General features: G+C 42.6%; 2 protein-coding genes and 1 long non-coding RNA gene across 4 annotated transcripts in view; 1 reads left to right on the top strand and 2 right to left on the bottom strand.

Moving 5' to 3' along the window:
• Window positions 1-4,088: 4,088 nt before the first annotated feature.
• Window positions 4,089-10,614, bottom strand: LOC129162826 (uncharacterized). Its single transcript, XR_008562816.2, has 4 exons — window positions 10,583-10,614; window positions 8,972-9,040; window positions 4,783-4,897; window positions 4,089-4,296 (listed from the first exon to the last, which is right to left on the bottom strand). It is a non-coding gene; the product is annotated as an uncharacterized lncRNA (long non-coding RNA).
• On the top strand, window positions 6,581-10,868 carry fgf16 (fibroblast growth factor 16). Its single transcript, XM_015943303.3, has 3 exons — window positions 6,581-7,086; window positions 8,977-9,080; window positions 10,399-10,868. The coding sequence occupies exons 1-3, from the start codon at window positions 6,780-6,782 to the stop codon at window positions 10,642-10,644; spliced, it is 657 nt and encodes a 218-aa protein (XP_015798789.1). The 5' UTR covers window positions 6,581-6,779; the 3' UTR covers window positions 10,645-10,868.
• Window positions 10,869-14,861: 3,993 nt separating this feature from the next.
• atrx (ATRX chromatin remodeler) overlaps window positions 14,862-20,160 on the bottom strand; it is a 60,771-nt gene continuing 55,472 nt past the window's right edge. For both annotated transcript variants that reach the window (XM_015943324.3, XM_015943315.3), the window contains exons 31-34: window positions 16,982-17,098; window positions 16,445-16,540; window positions 16,185-16,313; window positions 14,862-15,580 (exon numbers count right to left, since the gene is read on the bottom strand). In XM_015943324.3, coding sequence (XP_015798810.3) covers window positions 15,356-15,580; window positions 16,185-16,313; window positions 16,445-16,540; window positions 16,982-17,098 — 567 coding nt within the window. In that variant the 3' untranslated portion in view covers window positions 14,862-15,355. The remainder of the gene's footprint in view (window positions 15,581-16,184; window positions 16,314-16,444; window positions 16,541-16,981; window positions 17,099-20,160) is intronic.

Raw genomic sequence — 20,160 nt, 5'->3', positions numbered from 1 at the left:
GAGAGCCAGGTTTGTAGGAACAACCAAAACAAACATGGCATCAATAAAAGGGTGGTATCGTAGATCATAGACACGTATATAAACACTAAATGGCCCACCCGTGCTGTTCGCCAATGGAGAGCAACGTCGCAACTTGGTGGCCATCTTCCCTCAGACAGCTGCCCCCTTTTGTAAAATCAGTGTAAATGATGCATGTGAAATATCACAGGTTTGGCCTGGAAAATCCCGTTATTTCACTCCACGGGCATATATATAACATATTTATTTGTAAGTTACAGTAATTTACAGTACACACAACCTATAATTTTATAAGTAAGAGTGTATGTATGTATGTGTGTGTGTGTATATATATGTATATATGTATGTTCCAATCCACCTGTTTTGATTATGTCTAAACTTTTTCAGAAAGCAACGTCCGACGTCCTTATCAGTATCAATTTATGTGGTCTTGAAACCTCATCTCTAAACGAATCTATCTATCTATCTATCTATCTATCTATCTATCTATCTATGTATCTATCTATCTATCTATCTATCTATCTATCTATCTATCTATATAATTACTATTATTATTATTTAGGGTTCCAAGCCCAATGGCTAAGAACACACCTAAGATGTACAAAAACTTTATTCTTAAATCCATAGTTGAACTAAAGATTATCAAACAATAATCTATACATCAACAGAATAATACAAATAACATAAATACTTGATAATGTCTTTAGATTTAATAGATTTTCAACAAAAACTATGAATTTCATTTCATGACTTAAAACGCGCAGGTCTAAGAAACCACCTTCGCTTCTGTTTAAGATGCCGGGACGAAAACATCACACCCACAAGCCTACAGCTGAAAACATCGATCCGGACCAAGACAGCACAAAATATAATAGAAAGAGCACAGAGAGCACTGCTCAAGGAGAGGATAAGGAATGTCATAACCAAACAGAGGCGTGTGGAGGACGAACTGGAAAGAGGACACCTGGACTTGAAAAGGAATTACAAACTTGATAAACAAATGGAGGAACTAATTAAAGGACACATGATGGAAAAACAGGAAAAAGAGTTCACAAAAGTAAAAGAAAGACACATAAAAAAGTTAAACAAACTCATAAACAAGAAAAAGAGGGGAGAAATGCAAGGTAACTCCACACCAAACTCATGGGTATGTAATATTTCACAATACGAACTAACAGAAGCAGAAGAGGACATATTAAAGAAAGGTTTAAACTTTGCAGTCACACCAAAAGAAATACCATATGATGAATTCATTGTAGCAACAGAACTAGCATATCAACAGATCACAGATGAGGGAAAGAAAGCAGAACTCAGAAATAATGTAGTTGGGATATTAAAAAACAGCCAAGCAATATTACAAAAGAAGAACAATCAGCCATGACAGCTTTATCCAAAAATGAACAGATAATTATTCTACCGGCAGACAAAGGACGAACTACAGTAGTTATGGACAGAGAAAAATATAAACAACAGATGAACCAGATGCTAGAAGACAAAAATACATACAAAATACTTTAAAAAGACCCAACAGAAAACATTAAGAAAAACATGAAAAAATTACTGAAGCCACTACAAGAAAAAGGCAAAATAACAGAAAAAATGAACAAACACTGGATTTCTACGGCAAACATAACACCAAGAATATATGGAACGCCAAAAATTCATAAACAAAACACCCCACTTAGACCAATAGTAGACAGCATAGGTACACCAGCATACAACATGGCAAAAGAAATCAGCTAAATCATCAGCCCGTTATTAGGTAACACAGACCAACACTGCAAGAATAGTATAGAACTGGCAAAAGAACTAAAGGAGATTACAATAGAAGACAAGAACATACTCATCTCACATGACGTCACATCCCTGTTCACAAAAACACCAACCCAAAAAACCATAGACATAGTAGTTAACAGAATCAGACAGGACAAGACTTTACACAAAAGAACAAACCTCACAGCAGAGGACATAGCACAACTGATAGCACTGGTAGCTAACTCCACTTACTTCACATACGACAACACAATATACAAACAACTGGAAGGCTTCGCCATGGGTAACCTGTTATCACCCACGCTGTGCGAGTTTTTCATGGAAGACCTAGAGCAAAAAGCCATAGCCACTGCCCCCCCCCCCCCCCAAACTGCAAAATAAAACTATGGAAACGCTTCGTAGATGACATACTAGAAATCATACCAAAAGGACAAACAGAAACACTAACACACCACTTGAATAACATGACGACACAGGCAGCATAAAGTTCACTTATGAGTCAGAAACAGAAGGCAGTATAGCATTTATGGACATGAAAATCACCAGGCAGACCGACGGGACCCTAAACATAAACACATACAGGAAACCAACACACACAGACCAATATCTATTATGGACATCAGAACACCCCACCATACACAAAATGTCAGTAATCACAACACTATATCACCGAGCAAACATGATAACAGAAGAAAGAGACCGTAAACAAGAGGACAAACACATACAACACGCTTTAAAGACCTGTGGATACCTGACATGGGCAATAAACAAAGGAAAACAACAAACAACAACAGAAAGAAAAGAACAACCCAAAAAATGAACCAGAAACCCAGAAAGACAAGAACCAAAACCAGTGATAACCCTACCATACATCAAAGGTATAACAGAAAAATAAGAGCAACAATGAAAAAACACAACATAAACACACCAACAAAACCATACACAACAGTTAGAAACAGACTAGTACACCCAAAAGACAAGATACCAGCTGGACTTAAATGTGGAGTCGTTAATGAAATCCCATGCAAACTCTGCAATAAAACATACATAGGAGACACCGGACGCCAACTCAACACACGAACAATAGAACATAGAAAGGAGTGCGAGAAGGAGGCAAGTCGAAAACACACAAGAGCAGCAAAAGAAGAAGCAGAAAGTACAATAAAGAAGTCAGCCGTAACAGATCACTGCACAAGAGAAAACCATATAATGGACTGGGACAACACAAGGATCATAAACACCGAACAACAAAAATAAAAAAGATGGATAAAAGAAGCAAACGAGATAAGGAGATGTGGATGTGGGACCATGAACAGGGACGATGGCGTTTACACGTTGGACCGCGCATGGGACTGCATCGTCAGAGAGGGGAGAGCGGGCAGCAGAGGGCGACAACGTCCTCTGCTGCCCGCAGATAAACGAGAAGGAAGTGACGCCACCATCAGCGTCAGCCTGAGGAAGTTTGCGGCCACAAACGAAACGTAGCTGGAAAACAGGTAACAAAAATGTTCTGTGTTTTAAAAAAGAACTACAGCATGGAAATAAAGTTTTTGTTTCAGTCTATTTATTTAAGAATCTCAATTGATTGAGAAGTCAGCCATTCCTGTGAAAGATGTGTATGGGCTGTGCAAAAGGTTTATTGACGTATCCTGATTGTAACTTTCACCGCGCCGGTTGACGTGAGCTGACGGGTCCGCCGGCGGGAGAACGTGTTTTTGGGGCGGGACCGCGTGAGGAATGGCGAAGGTGAGGGAGGGGCCAGGTAGGCGACTGGCGCTGGATGGCTTGGAACCCGTTGATAACTGCTTGCAGTTCTAGTTGTTATTATTATTATTATTATTATTATTATTATTATTATTATTATTATTTTATATAAAGATTTGTTTAGAGATGAGGTTTCAAGACCACATAAATTGATCACAGACACAAAATGTGCCCCCCAACAAATAAAACAACCAACACCCCAACCACATCTGTCAGCCAGATCTGGCCCACCAGCAACAAAATGTAACCTGGTAAAGTATTTTGTATTTTCACTATTTCTTGAAATTTGTTTGATTATTTACAGGCTTTCTTTTGATTCTGTCATGAAATTCCTGACTAAGGACGTTGGACGTTGCTTTCTGAAAATGTTTAGAAATAATCAAAACATGTGGATTGGATTGGATTGTTGGATGGATTACATTAATAAAGAAGATAGATGGATAATTAGCTGATCTTGTGAAGGATATATTCAGGTGTCCAGTGCAACAACATTCTTAAAACTAGATAAACAATGTATAGAAGTAGGCAGCAACCGCAATGGAACAACAGTTTTATTTTAGTAAAATAAAAACAATTAACACATTGAACAATGTACATGTACAGGTTTCTTTGCAACAGTTTCAGATGAAAGGTGATCCCATGTTGTCTCGATTTATCACAACGCTGATCTGGGCATCCACAGGCTGCACAAAAGTCAGGCATGTTGACTCTCAAGCGTCACAATTTAGCAAAGGAGTATTTCTGTAAACACAAATCCAGCAATGTTCTCCATTGTACTCTGTCTCAAGTTTTGTTTAACAAGCCAAGCCACTTGGAAATCATGAGTAATTTAGCATTTGTTTATTTAAAGTAAAACGAGCAACTCCCACTTAGGTAAATTGTCTACTTTGTTTTGCTAAGTGGTGCACCCACTGTACCCTCGTCCTCTCTAAGCCAAGTTAGATAGCTACTAAGTACATTCAGACAAAAATGTGGCTGTCGTAAAATCGTTATGGGTTTCGTAGAACCATATTGATTATGGTCTCAACCTGAATAACACTCAAATAGCCTAGGTGGGACACATGGTTCACAATTTGGTCACTTTCAAAAGCAAAAGCGTTCATTTCAACATGTGCAAGTTCGTCGTCCATGTGCATGTGTTCTGAGGTTTGCAACAAGGCAAACTGCTTGTAAATCTGTTAATATTTCAGTGAGTTAAAAGTGTTTTTGTTCAAGTTGATCACTCACCTTCCAGCTGTTACCATTGCAAGCGGAGATGGCCGCCGTTTAGCAACGCCGTCGACTCCCGTTTTCGCCATCTAGTGCTTATATACATATCTGCGTCGTAGATGGTGTGAAAGACCTTTAACCAGAGATGAAATCACCATGGTGAGTTTTTCTTGCTCGTTTTGTCAACTCCACCTACTGGTTACTCGTAAATTGAAGAATTTGGACGCATCACATTAATTTGGGGGCACAAACAATGCTTCAGATCAACGCAGGTAACACGTGGCAGCCATTTTAAACACTCGTTTGCATCATTAAACAGTAAGTATTTCATGAGCCTTATCCTGACAGTCCATCTAAGCTTCATGGTCAGAAGTGGTTTGATGCTAACTTGCAGCAATAGTCTTAACGGGGTTAGCTAACAGGTTAATCATCGATCAATAATGATCACTTCACTAAAGTGGCCACTGAATTTTTAAACCCAGGTTGGGAAATGGTGATCTAATGTAACTAATGATGAACTGTAGTTAGGTGATGATTTTGTTACTAAGGAATGAATGTTAGTTAATTGTTAGTAACGTTAGTACATGATGACATAAACACCAGTTAAATATATAATCAGTAAATTATGTTAGGTAACAAACTGATGGTTAGAGGTTAACTATTGTTAGTAAATGATGTGTTAACTGTTAGTTAATGATTAATTAAATGATTACAGTTGATTATTAGTAATTGGATGTAATGTTAAGGTAATTATTATTTCATCATGAAGTAATGGTTAGTTATCTATAGTTAATAGATAGTTATAGTTAGTTAATTGTTAACTATAGTGTTTCTATTCTATGAGGCTCTAAAACTTGATAGATGATAATCTCATTCTTTGTTAACTCGGCACAATTTGGGGTTTTTGTATGAAGCATTACTAACCTTTGGAGTTTACCCAATGCAAACAAATGGTTATTTACTGATTCTAATTGGACTGGCAGTGTGTGTATTTTTAACAGATCACCTGAGATCTTGTGCTAATGAACTACAGAGATGAAGAACATCAACATAAGCTGCAGAGCTTGGACAGTTTGAATTATTTGGCACAAATGCCAGTAAAGGTTCAGATGATCAACATAAAACGTTAAAGTTCTTGTAAACCTCCTCCTATCTCTGCTCCAGTCAGATCACTCACACCTGATCATAGTTTCCATCTCCCCCTGCCCCGAGCCGCTGCTCCTTGCTCGCATTGTGCAGAGAGGGGGTGAGAAAGCACCTGCTTCCAACAAGGAGGTGGAGAAAACGCTCTCATGACGCGGTCCAACTGCAGTGGTTGGCCCTGAAACTTGTGCAGGAGGTTGGATTTAACCCTGGGTGCGCACAGGCTGCGGCGGGGGAAGGTGCTTTGCGGTGTTCTGTCCTTGAGATTCAAAAATTAGTTTAGAGAAATGGGTTAACTCATTTGTGGTGACGAGTTAAACAAATGTAGTTAATTCTGACAGCTGTGGGGTTTTTGTTTTTTTTATGAAAGTTATTCCCCGGGCTACATCTGTCACGTATTTGAACGGAGCGCATGCTGGTGCCAGATTTTCCTGCCACTGGATGGACGATGTGGTTTTAGGAGACGGCCGCGAACCGCAAACAGGAGCGCAGTAGACTTCCGGACATGGACTCGTGCGATCGGACGGGAAACACAAGTTTCCTTCAGATCTGAGACCTGAGTTTGATCACTGTCGCACCATCAGCTGTAAACGTTGGTCTGAAAATGCGCACGAGGTCCAGCAAACTGATGCGTAAGAAGGGATGCCAGCCAGGCGTGGCTTGTGTTTGAATATCCAATGTGAGAATGCGTGGGGAGTATGTATATAATAGAGTCCTTCCATCTGATAAACACACATATCAAACTCATGATTACAGCAGAGGACTATCAATAAACTGAGAGGACTTTGGGAGCAGCTCTGTGCGCTGGGGACGCTTCTTTTTGCGTGAATGGACCGGACTTATTGTGTGAACTTCCACACAGACATCTGAACATGCCTACGCTTAATTTGACAGCTGTACACACAATGGCAGAGGTCGGGAGCTTTCTGGGGACGCTCGACTTGGATTTACAAAGCTTTCCTGCTCTGGGGAGTACGATGCCCTTACCGGAGCCTCCTGTGGGGCTGAACGAGCGGCTGGGGCAGATTGAAGGCAGGCTGCAGCAGGGGTCGCCGACGGATTTTGGCCACCTCAAAGGGATCCTGAGGCGGCGACAGCTCTACTGCAGGACCGGCTTCCAGCTGGAGATATTCCCCAACGGCACCGTGCACGGAACAAGGCAGGACCACAGCAGATTTGGTCAGAACTGACTTCATTCTACAACTTATTTTATTTATTTATTTATTTATTGTTGTGCCTCAAGTATACCGTTTTAATCAGACATTGAATTGTTTGATTAAAACATATAAATGTTATATTTTTAAATGATGAGGAGATTTGTAATTACTTTAATGAAATTGTTACAAAAATACAAGAAAAGGTTGAATTGGGAAGCGCTCGTGCTTCTCACCCCAGGTGAGCTGTCGCTCGTGCGTCATCTCGTGCGCAGGAAGGCTGCGCCACGGCACCTATCGCCTGTGCGCGTGGGGCGCAGGTGTCTCTCCTCAAGCAGCAAATAAGCGGCGCGTGCGCGTTCCCTGGTCCCATGAGGGACGCTCATATACATGCGCGCGCCTCCGTCGGACACCAATAAACTCATAATGGAAATATAACATCAAATAGTCGCTGCCCAGCTCGCTGTGCGTTTTCTCGCGATACTACACCACACTGTCATCTGTGAGGTGGGACAAGGACAGAAAAGCGGTGTCATGGGAGAAGGAGACGCTAAACAAGAGAGGTCAGAGGTCAGACGTCACAGGTGCAGGCCGGCTCGCCTGCTGCGGAAACGAATAACTCTGAATTAAAGCGTGACTAGTGCGGAATTCAGAGAAGGTTTAATGTTCATAGTTGAGCCAAAAGAACCAGGGGTTTTTACTGGGATGGGTGGTCCCAGTTTGTCTTAAAACGCGCAGGCTTGTCGGACATGGCTCTGATTAGAGGGACATGAAACATACTTTTCTCTTCACCCTCAGAAAAAAAATTATAGAGAGATCTTCTCTGTCATCCTCTGGCTTCTGATGAGTTGGAGGAGATGGGGACCAGGTGGCTGCTGGCCCCTGCCAGCCAGCTGGATCCTCTCTGACTAACTTCTGCATCACAACAGCCACTGGCTTTTAATTTTACCAGTTGTTTGCTCTGCCTTTGAAGTGGGCTTTCGGTTTACTGTCACTTCCTGTAAGTCAGAACAAGCTGCCCACCTCCAGCTTCATTAGAGCGTCTTCTCAGGCTGTTGGCAGCCGGTGGGGAACTCCATCACACTTTATAGACTACCTCATACTAATTACTACCAAGATTTGAGCTGCAGGTAAAAGAATGGTGGTGCAATCACAAAGCTCTGCAGAAGTCTTAAACTAACCCTCATTTCTTCATATTTTACCTGAAACAGTCAGAAAGCGCTGTCATCTAATAAATGTACCCAGATTTTACAGTTTTCTAAAAGATTTTGATTAACTTTATCTGCTTTTGACTCCTTCTCTGTCCAGTTATTGTATCCGGGTGAATTTCCCACAAGAAATAAAAAAATAATGAATAAAACAGCAAAACTGTGGGAGACGCAGTGGTGTTTTGTAGATCATCTGTATGTTGGTGCTAAAGCTGAATGTAGCCTAAACATTATTACACTGTCTGTTACATCTTAATGGAGCACTTGTTTATATTTAGATGTTGGGAGCCTGAGAGGTCAGATAAACGTGGGTAAACAAACAAAAACAAAAAGTTTGTCTAAAAGTGGCCAGCGGCAGAAAATGAATTAGAATGCTACTAAAATGCAAAGAAAATCCCATTAAAGTCATTTTTAAAAACTGTCCAACCCTCAGATCATTTGATAAAAGTAGAAGGAAATCATAATTTTAAAGATTTGTTATTATACTGTATGAAAGTTTAAGTTTTGGAGCAGAAAAAAGCCTTAAAACAACAATAATAATTAATTTGTGGGTTTTGCTGCACGTTGTGTCTATAGACTTCTCTGACCTGTGTGTGTGTGTGTGTGTGTGTGTGTGTGTGTGTGTGTGTGTGTGTGTGTGTGTGTGTGTGTGTGTGTGTGTGTGTGTGTGTGTGTGTGTGTGTGTGTGTGTGTGTGTTTGACCTCAGGTATCCTGGAGTTCATCAGCCTGGCAGTGGGTCTGGTCAGCATCAGAGGGGTGGATGCTGGACTCTACCTCGGCATGAATGAGAAAGGAGAGCTCTATGGGTCGGTGAGTTACACCCCCCAACACACGCGCACACACACGCACACACACACACACACACACACACACACACACACACACACACACACACACACACACACACACGCACGCACACACACACTGTGCGGGTCAGGGTCTCACTCCCCACACACCTGTCACCCAGGACTTATTTTAAACCATACTCCCGTCATTCTTTGACAAATAGAACATTTTTTGTTTTTTTCAGCGTTATGAAAAAATTACGGAGGTTCTCGCATGGCAGATGGGAAAACCACAATCAGACTAAACAAGCGCGTGTTTCTTATTCTTCATGCTTGTTTTTTTTTTGTCTACAAGGATTTGAAGAAAAGCAGATTAAAGACAGACAGCATTTAGTTCTCAGATTTTTTCACAACAGGCCGATGAGTCACTCTGTATATTAATTTAACTGAAACGTCAGCGTTTCATGATTTTTTTTTCCTTTCCACATCGTCGCTAACTTTCTCACACATATGGTTACCTGCAGACAGGAAAAAGGGAAGAGATAAACCCAATGAAAGGGGAAGAATGTAAAGGCAGCCCTGTATCAAGTGTCCCGGGGCAGTACCTGGGGGCCTCTTGGTGGCTCTGCCCCCCCGAGCATTTCAAACAGAGGCCACTTTAAAGGACGCCATTATGCTGGAAGTGCAGATATTGTTACTGCATGTTATCAGAGTCTGGCATCCTGGAGCTTTGACCCTGAGATGAAGGGGTGGAGGGAGGCGGTGATTTCACATAATTGCACACCTGAATGAGTCACCTGACTGACAGAGATGTAGACATGTCTGTCTGAGGAGATGAGGGGGAGGAGGGGGGAGAGGAACAGGCAGAGGGGCGCTTCCGTCCCACGACTGCTAGAGCCTGACGAGCTTTTGATCCGATGAGGTGTGTGTGTGTGTGTGTGTGTGTGTGTGTGTGTGTGTGTGTGTGTGTGTGTGTGTGTGTGTGTGTGTGTGTGTGTGTGTGTGTGTGTTAGGGTGGCCCAGTTGTGCCCTTTAAGCTGTGTTTACACACAACACAAAACAACCTAGTGGAGCCTGACAGCCGGTCATCAAACTTGGATAAAACCTCGACAGTTTCAGTGAGACCGGTTGTAAGAGCAGAAACTGTCACATGCAAAAGCCTCACGCTGCTCTGTCTTTCAGAGCTTGTTGCATCACCTCAGAGGTCAACAGTGTGATCACTTCCCCTCATTTGTCATAAAGGACACCTGCTTAAATGTGTTTGAAGAACCTGCACAGATGTCCGTGTTTCTGCTGCTGCTCCTCTCTGACTTCATGGGCTAACTGTGTTTCCTCTCCTGCAGAAGAAGCTGACAGCAGAGTGCGTCTTCAGAGAGCAGTTTGAGGAGAACTGGTACAACACCTACGCTTCGACTCTTTACAAGCACACGGATACGGGACGCTTCTACTACGTGGCTTTGAACAAGGACGGCTCGCCCAGGGAGGGCAGCAGGACTAAAAAACACCAGAAGCTCACCCACTTCTTACCCAGACCGGTGGAGATTGAGAAGATCCCTCAGGCGTACAGGGACGTGTTCCAGTACAGGTGACCAGTGCTCACAGCTAGGAGGACTGGCTAAATTCAGAGAGAAAGGAATAGGAAGTATTTACGCTCCTCGTCGATGGTGAAGGCAAGAGCAGAGTCGCTGTGGAGGATTAGTGGGCTCAGCGAGGAGGGAAAGCTTTCACCCTGGAGACCCTGATGACTGATGAGCCGCGGGGCGATCGGGGAAACTAAATCAGATGCCATGTTTATCTCACGTACTCGTGCACACAACGCTGTGGCTTTTGAGTTTTCTGCTCCCAGCAGGTTGTTACTGATCATGAGAGCAACAGGAAGTTCCTTTCAGAAGCTCTGAGGGTTGTTTTGCACTCGTCACGCAAAGAGAGAGAGGACATTCCACATTTACAGCAGCAGATAGCATGTCAGGGTCAGACAGTCAGGTGCTGCAGAGTCTGTAAGGAGAGTGTCGGCGAAGATCGATGAAGCACTTACCGCACGCCCCCCAGGCCCAGCTGTGGGTCTGGTCCCAACCTAAACATCGCCTTCATCAACTTTAAATGGAATATCAAGCACCGTCTTACAGGAGTTTTGAAAAAAGATTCAGTAGAGGTTTGGGATGAAAGCACTTCTCTAGCCATTAGGGAAAAAACCTGATCTGTTCTGTGGAAAGACAGTGACCTGTGATGTTCAGAGTGCAGTGAACATTATAAAAGAGAAGAAGAAAAAATGCGTTCTGAGGCTGTACTTATGGGTGTTCCTATTTATGAGATGTACAATGTATTTATTTTCAACATATACAAATTATAAATGTAAATCTATATATTTATTTATTGCAAAGACTTTATTTTGTAATGAACTTGAAGTTATCTGGACTGCAGAGTCTACTGAAACGAGGCGTAAAAACAAACGAAAAAACATTGAGAACCGCAACAAACAAGACAATAAAATTGTCCTGCTATTGAGAACTCATTGTGAGAGACTATTTTTGCTTGGAAGACAGTGTGATGTACCAATTAAACCCACATTTATAAGGTTTAATGTCTTTTATTTGGTTTTTGTTCTGATTCGTGGGACAATCAGATGGAAGTTTGTGACTTTTCATGAGATTTAGACCTAGTTTAGCAACAAGGTGACGTTTTAAAGGATTTTTAAAATGCAACACAAAAACTATTACTTTTAAAGCGTGATGATGAGTCATGCACTCTTGTTTTTATCAGGCTCTTTCCCAGAGAACACCAGCAGCACAATCCCTTCTAGGTTGGCCTCATAAACCCCTTCAGCATGCTGGGGTGACTTTAGAGAGTAACACAGGCTTCCTCTGTCTCCCTGGGTTCTTGGCCTGCCTACCTCCACCATACAAAATCAGATTTCTTATGCAACTGGATCCCGACTTCTAATTGGCTTTGCACATCAGTGTGGATTAGGAGCAGTGATTGGGTGTTTGCTGCGGGGGCCTCTCAACGGACAGAAACAGCTGCCCGCCGAGAAGCTGCGTGGACGTGACTCTCAGAGCCGGCGTGGTGGTAATCTGGAGCTAAGATGGGATGGGATCAACATTTCAACATCTGCAATAGTTGCAATGTTGCTTCATTGGCAGATATCTGTACGCTGTGAGAGCAAGCTCCCCTGGGGGGAAGGGAGGAAAGGGAAGGGAATGGAAAAGTCAAAGACATGCAGGGGAAAACCCTGACAGGCTGAGAAATGAAAACAATACCGGGTGAGGGGAAAATAGATGAAAGATGGATGGGAGACAAGAGGGGGACAAACGGCACTTAGAGCCGTGAGGTGTGAAACACATGAACACGGGGATGAATCAGCTGTTTCCAATTATTAAAGCACACATACAACAGCTATTTATAGGTGCTATTCCAGGGGTGGGGGGTGCATAGAACAAGCTTACATGCTGCAAATAAAAATAACACATATCTGTCGTTGGTATTTTGTACAGCACGTTGCTGCATTTCACTTGTTTGCTGTGATTGATCAGCGGACTTTACAAACTTCTGGGTTGTTCTAAAATAACAACAGTCATTATAGCTCACAGTTCAAAGGTCGTCTGACCCAGGACACTCCTGAAAACATGATCACATTTCAATTTCAACTCAATTTAAACAAAGGTTTGATTTCTTCAGAGAGAGCGAGCTGGTGTGTTGCTTAGCTGTTGGTCAAAGCTTCACATCTGCTTCATAGAGATCGGTAGTATTACTCCAAATCAGCATGTATATTAAATTAGATTCTGTACATTAAAAACAAGATGTGATTAGAAAATATTGTCATTGTATTTCAATTAGGGACATCCAATATCTAAGCAGCGAGATCCCGGTTCAGGCCCAGTCCGGTCATACCAAAGACCTTAAAAAATGGGAACCAATGCCTCTCCGCTTGACACTCAGCCTTAAGGCGTTCCTGAGCGCAGCCACTGCTGTAGCTCACGCCTCCCCACGGAGACGGGTCAAATGCAGAGATGTCATTTCAACTAGGGATGCAACGATACCACTTTTTTCCACACCGATACTTGGATCTGAGTACTCGCCGGTACCGATTACCAATACAGATACTTCTACTACACAAAAAAATGCAATGATTTGGAATACAGATTTTATTTTGTTCTCTGCTTTCAACAGGAAAAGACTGTGAGGTAGATAAAAAGTAAAATATAAGAATGGAAATCATCACAAAACTAAAATATTGGCTGAACAGAAATGACAAGTTAGTGAAGCCATTTTCAAGCAACTGCATTGGTATCGGTTCCTGGTACTGGTTAACTTTTACCGATACTGGTATTGGCATCAGTGTCGATACCAATACCAGTATCGTATCGGTGCATCCCTAATTTCAACAGAGTGTGTCGGCGACTAATTATCGGCTGATATTGGCATTAAAATGTCATTTCAGAAGTTATCAGTACTGGTTTTTACTCTTTAAATGACACCTTTGACATACCATGCACATGCTACCTAACATGACTATTTTACCATGCAAATATTGCTATAAGTTTATATCCATTTAGGAGAATGAGAGTTGATGGATAATCTGACAAAAAGCCGATATCAAACATCCCTAATTTGAGTATAAACTGGAAACAAATAAATTATTTGCTAAATAAAAACATGTTGGCATCTCGTTATAGGTGTAGGATTATGCTGGTTTAAATCCCTTAATCTGGTTTTATATGAAGATTACATTAATCAGAAGTTTTGTGTAAATAGTAGCAAATAAGCTCTGATCCATTTTTGTTGATCATTTTAAAAATTGTATTGTGTCCTTAATATCCACACAGTTCTGTTGGTGTTTGATTCAGATGTGAAGAAAGTAGGACTCAAGGATATGCAGTATGTTCGGAAACTCTTCCCTTCAACTATGCTGCAAATATGAAGTCAAACTCCTCCGTTCATGGATTAAGCACATCTGCCTTCTGTCAACTGACTTTTTAATAAATCCAATCATTTCAAAATTAAGGCGACTAAATCAAACCTGTTACTAAAAACGACTCAGACACACGCTGCCCACTGTTTTGGTCACTTTATTAAATGTTATATTAAATACTTATGAAGATAATAGCAGTTCATCAATGGCAAAACATAATGGTGTATCTAACATAAGAACAATCTTCGATATGGGCAAAGGAAATTATTCTACATTTAGAAAATACACCCTGTGCAAACGTAGGAGTCAACAGGCGTCTCTCGGTGAGAAAACTTTTTTGTTAAGCATCTAAAACTGTTTAAGCCTTAAAGAAAGAATGTGTCAAAGTAGAATACGAGTAGTCTGGGAGCCTGCCTGGTGAGAGCGACAGCGTCCAGGAGAGCATTACTCACAAAGCACCGGACAAAAGAGATCAGCCGTGGATAATAGCAATCGCAGTCTCTCTCTTCTCCCGTCAACTCCATCTTGAAACTGATATTTTATAATTTCAAAGACAGGTATGGAGTGAGTTTTGGGCCTGTGTGGCTTCCAGATGAACCGTCTGCTGTGAGACACAGTCACTCACCACTCACAGGAGGAAAAGCAGAAAATAACGTGGGATGATCAGAAACACACGGTGCTATGCTAAACAACACGTAACAATGAGAATGATGTTACAAAAAAAAAGGGTCAAAGGAGCCAACGGGCAGCTCTGAACAATACAACCATCCAATATGTTCAGTAACAACTAAACACTTACAAGCATAATAGAAAAGATTCACAACAAATCAAGTGTTTACAGATTCTTTTGCTTTTTTCCTTTGATAGAAATCAACATAAGGCCTTCTTTACTTTTAGTTTTCCGTTTCATCTAGCTTGTGAAATGAGCAGGACTCTGCAACACCAACAGCTGCACACTTTGCTAGATAATTCACAACCAAGTGAGGATAATAATCAGATCTTTTTATTTTTATCACCAAGGATTCTGGTCCCATTCGGAGGGCTGTGAGGCATTTAAAAGAGTATAAAAACTGAGTTTAAATAACAGGAACCCCTTTTAGAAGGGAGAAGAAAACAATGCTTACCAGCATTGGGGGGTGGGGTAAAACCTGTCTTTAAATACATGAAAAATGAAGCTATGGAACTTGAACGACATTAAGGCGGAACACATTTTTTTTCTGTTGGAATTCAGAACAAGCCTTTCACGCAGTTATTTATACATTATACTCCACCGTCTGGCGGTGGGTCACAGAGTACAACACTGAGTCTATCCTAACAGAGCAGAACGCCTCCATGCTCTGGTCTGGAGCTCCAAGTCTCACAGTGTGTCGTGATGCAGGAGGGCGGAGGACCTACATGCCCTTTGAGGGGCCGGGGCTCTTGCCCATGCCTTGATTGGAGCCCATGCCGTGCAGCCGCTGGTACAGCCCGAGCAGGTCCACTTGGCTGAGCCCACCAGCTCCCATCAAGCCGTTCTGCATGGCCAGCTGGTTCAGGTAAGTTGCCTGGTTGGCCATGGCCAGCTGCTGCTCCTGCACCTTCCTGTTGGTGATCAGCTTCTGCACGAACATCATCAGCTGGACAAAACACAAACAGTGAATTAGCTAAATGTCAACATAGGCATCAGAAAACATGGGAGGAAAGATACGACTTCACTTTACAACACGACTACTAGAGCTGCACGATGTGTCTGAGGATCGACATCACGACGTTTGTGTGTGATCGTCACGTCGCAGGTCCAGCTGTGATGTTGCACTCAGCACGTCCTCATCTAACGTTAGTGGCTCCTGACCACAGTCACCGACCAATCACAATCTTGTTAGCTTGAAGCTAATATGAAGACGCTAACGAAAGTTATGATTAAAACCATGGATTACTGAAGCGGTATAAGTGGACTTTAATTGGAGGACATTAATTGGACGTTGTGGATGTAGAAAGACCCCTTTTGTCTGACATGACTAATTCTGTCAGAGATACGAGGCTCTGAACAGCGAGTGTGATGTTATTTCATGTATTTCCGAGTGGTTTAACCTACTGTGGAGTGGTTCCAAAATAGTAAACATTAGAACATCCTGTTAATATCAAATCCATTAGTTAGTTTATGAGTCAGGTCTGGACCCGGGGTCGTAGTTATATAAAACGAGTGCTGCTCAGTTAAAGCCCATACGCTCTAGTCCTTACCGACTGCTGCCTGGTGAGCACATCCCTGTAGACGTTTTCCCTGCGCTTGAGCTCCATTTCCACAGAGGCCTGGTGCCTCAGAGCCATAGCCTGAACCTGGCTCTCTGTGAGAGTTGGGCTGTCCTTCCACTGAGGGGACAAGAGACACTTTATTTACGAGGCGTTATGAAAACCACAACTTTTGACCAAACACTCGTGCTAGGAGAGACCTGCTCATGCCTATCCTAGCTGGCTGGAGTTTCTCGCCGTTTCAAACTCACCACTCTGGCAATGACGTCTTCCAGTGACTCCCGACTGAGGCTTTTCAAAGAATTTGATGCTTCGATGACTTTCTGCCGACCCTGGTTTATGAGGTCCTGAGGAAAAAGCAAACAAGACACTGAGCTTAAATGGACAAATGTAGACCAGCACAATGTTCCTCACATAAATATTCTTGTTAAGCATCAGTCATTAAGTGTGTGCAGCTCATTATGTGGGTTTTACTACCGGAACATTTACTGTTGTGTTCAGTCTCACCACCTGCAGCACCAAGAGCTAAAGCTAACACCCAAGAGGGAGACGCTGGTGGAGCGGGTCAACACAAAACAATGCTTCTATCGTTATCAGCCCTACGCTCTTGGGTTAACAAACACAAAGCCGCTCCTGCAGGAGTAGCCGCTGCCCCAGACAAGGTGGAGGAGAGCGCTGAGCCGGCCCTGTCTGCTGCTTGACCGTCGTCACAATTAGATGTGAGCTCTGAGGAATGTGGGACGCCATGCTGCGGGGGAGGGGGGAGGCATGTGGAGCTCATTACTTACCTCCAGCTGCTGGTTGCTCATGGAGGCCAAAGCTGCCATGTTGAACGAGAAGTAGTTGGCGGAGCCCATGTCCGGCTGATTGTAACCTGCCTGGTAGTTGGTCCTCATGGACATACCCTGAGGAATAAAACGAGGGATGACATTGGTAATTAGAGCAGGCACGATGAGGGGAGCTGCTTTTAATGACTACGGCACAGCAGAAACAGCATCCAACACTAACCAGATCACGCTCATGACAAAGTCGGAAACAAAGTTTAAAGAAAATATGCTAATTTTCAGCTAGAATCAAGTTACAATTCTGCATTAATTATTATATATGTCACAGATACAACTTTAAAGCAAGGCTTCCCTTATGAGTTATAGTAGATCTGGAATTTATTATCTGTACAGTGGTCCCTCGCCCTTCACCTTTTACCATTTTTCTTTGTGCAGTTTCTTTTTTAAATTGCGTTCTGCATCCAAAGGTACAAAGATTTGAACTTTGAGTGTTTAAACGAGAGAAAACTGAAAATGCCTGCTGACAAGTGTATGAAGTGTGTAGTGATGGGTTTTACAGCCTTAAAATATCGTGGCGGTGCGCTGGGATAAACACGTCTGTGGAGGAGAGGAGCGCGCTAGCCGTGCCACGGCTGGAGCGCAGTAGTAATCAGCGCTCCTGTGTCTTTTTATACAGGTGAAGACGGAAGTCTCAATAACTTAATGAGTGCCTCAAATGCTGCAGAGTGTGTGCAAGTAAAACGGCTGAGATACAGACATCCCAGTGATTTTGTGAGTGTGAGCCCAACAGTAGCTGTGTATGCTACACAAACCACAAAAAATGAAGCGGACTTCTTCGCGAATCTTGCCTAGTGCGGGTTATTTTCAGAATGCAACTCCTGCAATAAACGAGGGACGGCTGTAAATACTTTATTTCCTCGATCCATTTTTAACAGCTTATCCAGGGTGGGGTCGTGGGGGCAGCAGCCCAAGCACAGAGGCCCAGACTTCCCTCTACCCAGCAACTTGGGCCAGCTCCTTTGGGGGAATCCCAAAGGGTTCCCTGACCAGACAAGAAACATAGACCCTCCAGTGGGTCCTGGGTCTTCCCTTGGGTCTCCTACCAGTTGGATGTAGGGCTGGACGATAATTCAATAGTTCAATACATCTATCGATAGACATGTGGTGTGATAGATTAAAAAACGGGGCGATAAAACTTTGATAAAAAGTTTCCTTTTTTCATTATAACCTATCAAGTAGGTAACTTGATAGGTTAACTCAACTCTCCCACCATCCTCCCTTACACTCTGCCTCTCTGAAATCAAATCATGGTTCACCTCTAATTTCCTCAAACTCAACGGCAACAAAACTGAACTTCTTCTAGTTGGCACTAACTCCACCCTCTCAACATCTGACAGCTTTTCTTTAACTATTGACAGCGCCATAGTCTCCCCCTCCCCTCACGTCAAGATTCTGTGTGTCATTCTTGACAGCTCACTTTCTTTTCAAGCTCACATTAATAACTTAATTCGGTCAGCATACTTCCATCTACGTTCCATTAACCGTCTCCGTCCCTCACTGACCCCTCACACTGCCGCCATTCTCGTCCACAGCCTCGTCACCTCCCGTATCGACTATTGCAATTCACTTCTTTATGGTCTCCCCAACAAACTCCTTCATAAACTGCAAATGGTCCAGAATTCAGCAGCCCGTACTATCACCAGAACCCCTTCCTTTCACCACATCACCCCGGTTCTCCAGCAGCTTCACTGGCTCCCAGTTAAATTCAGGTCCATCTTCAAAATTCTCCTCCATACCTTCAAAGCTATCCACAACCTCTCTCCTCCATATATCTCAGACCTTATAAGTATTCACACCCCGTCCCGTTCACTCAGATCATCTTCTTCCATCCATCTTGCGGTTCCTTCTGCCCGTCTCGCTACCATGGGGAGCAGAGCTTTCAGCCGCTCTGCTCCCCGTCTCTGGAACTCACTTCCCCCAGACATCAGGAACATCGACAGTTTTACCCTTTTCCAATCAAAACTCAAAACACACATGTTTAAATCTGCCTACAACCTCTGATTTTATTGAACTGTTTCTCTCTTTGTTTTTTCTTCTTTGGGTTTTATTATTGTTTTATTGTATTTTATTACGTGTTTTCTGTAAAGTGACCTTGGGTGTCCTGAAAGGCGCTTTGAAATAAAATGTATTATTATTATTATTATTAAGTAGCAGCATACTACACTCACTACTTACTCCTAACCAATCAAAACTACAGACTCGGCATGCTAAGTCACCAGGCCCTCCCCTCTCAAGCCAAAACAGAGCATGAGGCAGCCGCAGCAAGATCTCTAGGGCTGCTACGATTAGTCGACTCGTCACGATGTCGCCGACTAATAAAATACACCTTAATTTATAAACATTTTTTAATCTCGCCTGCTGCAACACGTTTGGCATTTGCTTCCTGCCTTTCTGCTCAGCCGCCGCTTTAGCTCCGGGGTGCATGCAAAGTGGTGGCCATCATCATCAGCCTTCATCACCGGAGAAAGAAAACAAGGAGGGTCGGCAACATAGTTCAAAAGTTTGGGAGCATTACACAAATTCAAAAGAAAGGCCCGTAAAGTGAAACTCTTTGTTACGTGAACACCTAAGCAAGCTAACGCCCTGACTGAGGCCACTGTGAGCATGTTGGTCACAAGACTCCTGTCCATGCTGAGTGATCTAGGTTTGAAAGAGATGAACAAGCAGCTAAACCCAGGTTACCACAACTACTACCTAACAGGCCGATCCCATTTCACCACCATGATGGAAAAGAAAAATTAAACAACATTTAAGGTGGGTGTGTGTGTGTGTGTGTGTGTGTGTGTGTGTGTGTGTGTGTGTGTGTGTGTGTGTGTGTGTGTGTGTGTGTGTGTGTGTGTGTGTGTCTGTTTCTCTCTGGACACAAATAAAACAAACATTAGAATAAAATGCATTTTATGATCAAATAAAAAGGTTGCTGACTGAGCAACACAAAACTAATATTTTATATAGCATAAAACATTTTCTTTGTGTTAAATCTTAACCTACTTTATTTGATATAACAGAAGTATTAATCTGGTAAATAAACTAACTATAATAGCTTTTATCTTTACGGTAAAGCAGACTCTCAGAGCTGTCGATGGTCCCCGACTGCTGATGTCTGGACCAGCCGTGTTACAGAG

Source organism: Nothobranchius furzeri, chromosome 1, assembly GCF_043380555.1.
Source record: "Nothobranchius furzeri strain GRZ-AD chromosome 1, NfurGRZ-RIMD1, whole genome shotgun sequence".
NCBI lineage: Eukaryota > Metazoa > Chordata > Actinopteri > Cyprinodontiformes > Nothobranchiidae > Nothobranchius > Nothobranchius furzeri.
Note: the sequence above shows the minus strand (reverse complement) of the source record. Positions and strands in the feature narration are given on the sequence as shown.

Excerpts from the sequence above, each read along its gene's own strand:
- fgf16 (XM_015943303.3), top strand. The coding sequence starts at position 6,780 with ATGCCTACGCTTAATTTGACAGCTGTACACACAATGGCAGAGGTCGGG. Across the intron at positions 7,087-8,976 it reads GCAGGACCACAGCAGATTTG|GTATCCTGGAGTTCATCAGC; the intron begins GTCAGAACTGAC and ends GTTTGACCTCAG. Across the intron at positions 9,081-10,398 it reads AAGGAGAGCTCTATGGGTCG|AAGAAGCTGACAGCAGAGTG; the intron begins GTGAGTTACACC and ends CCTCTCCTGCAG.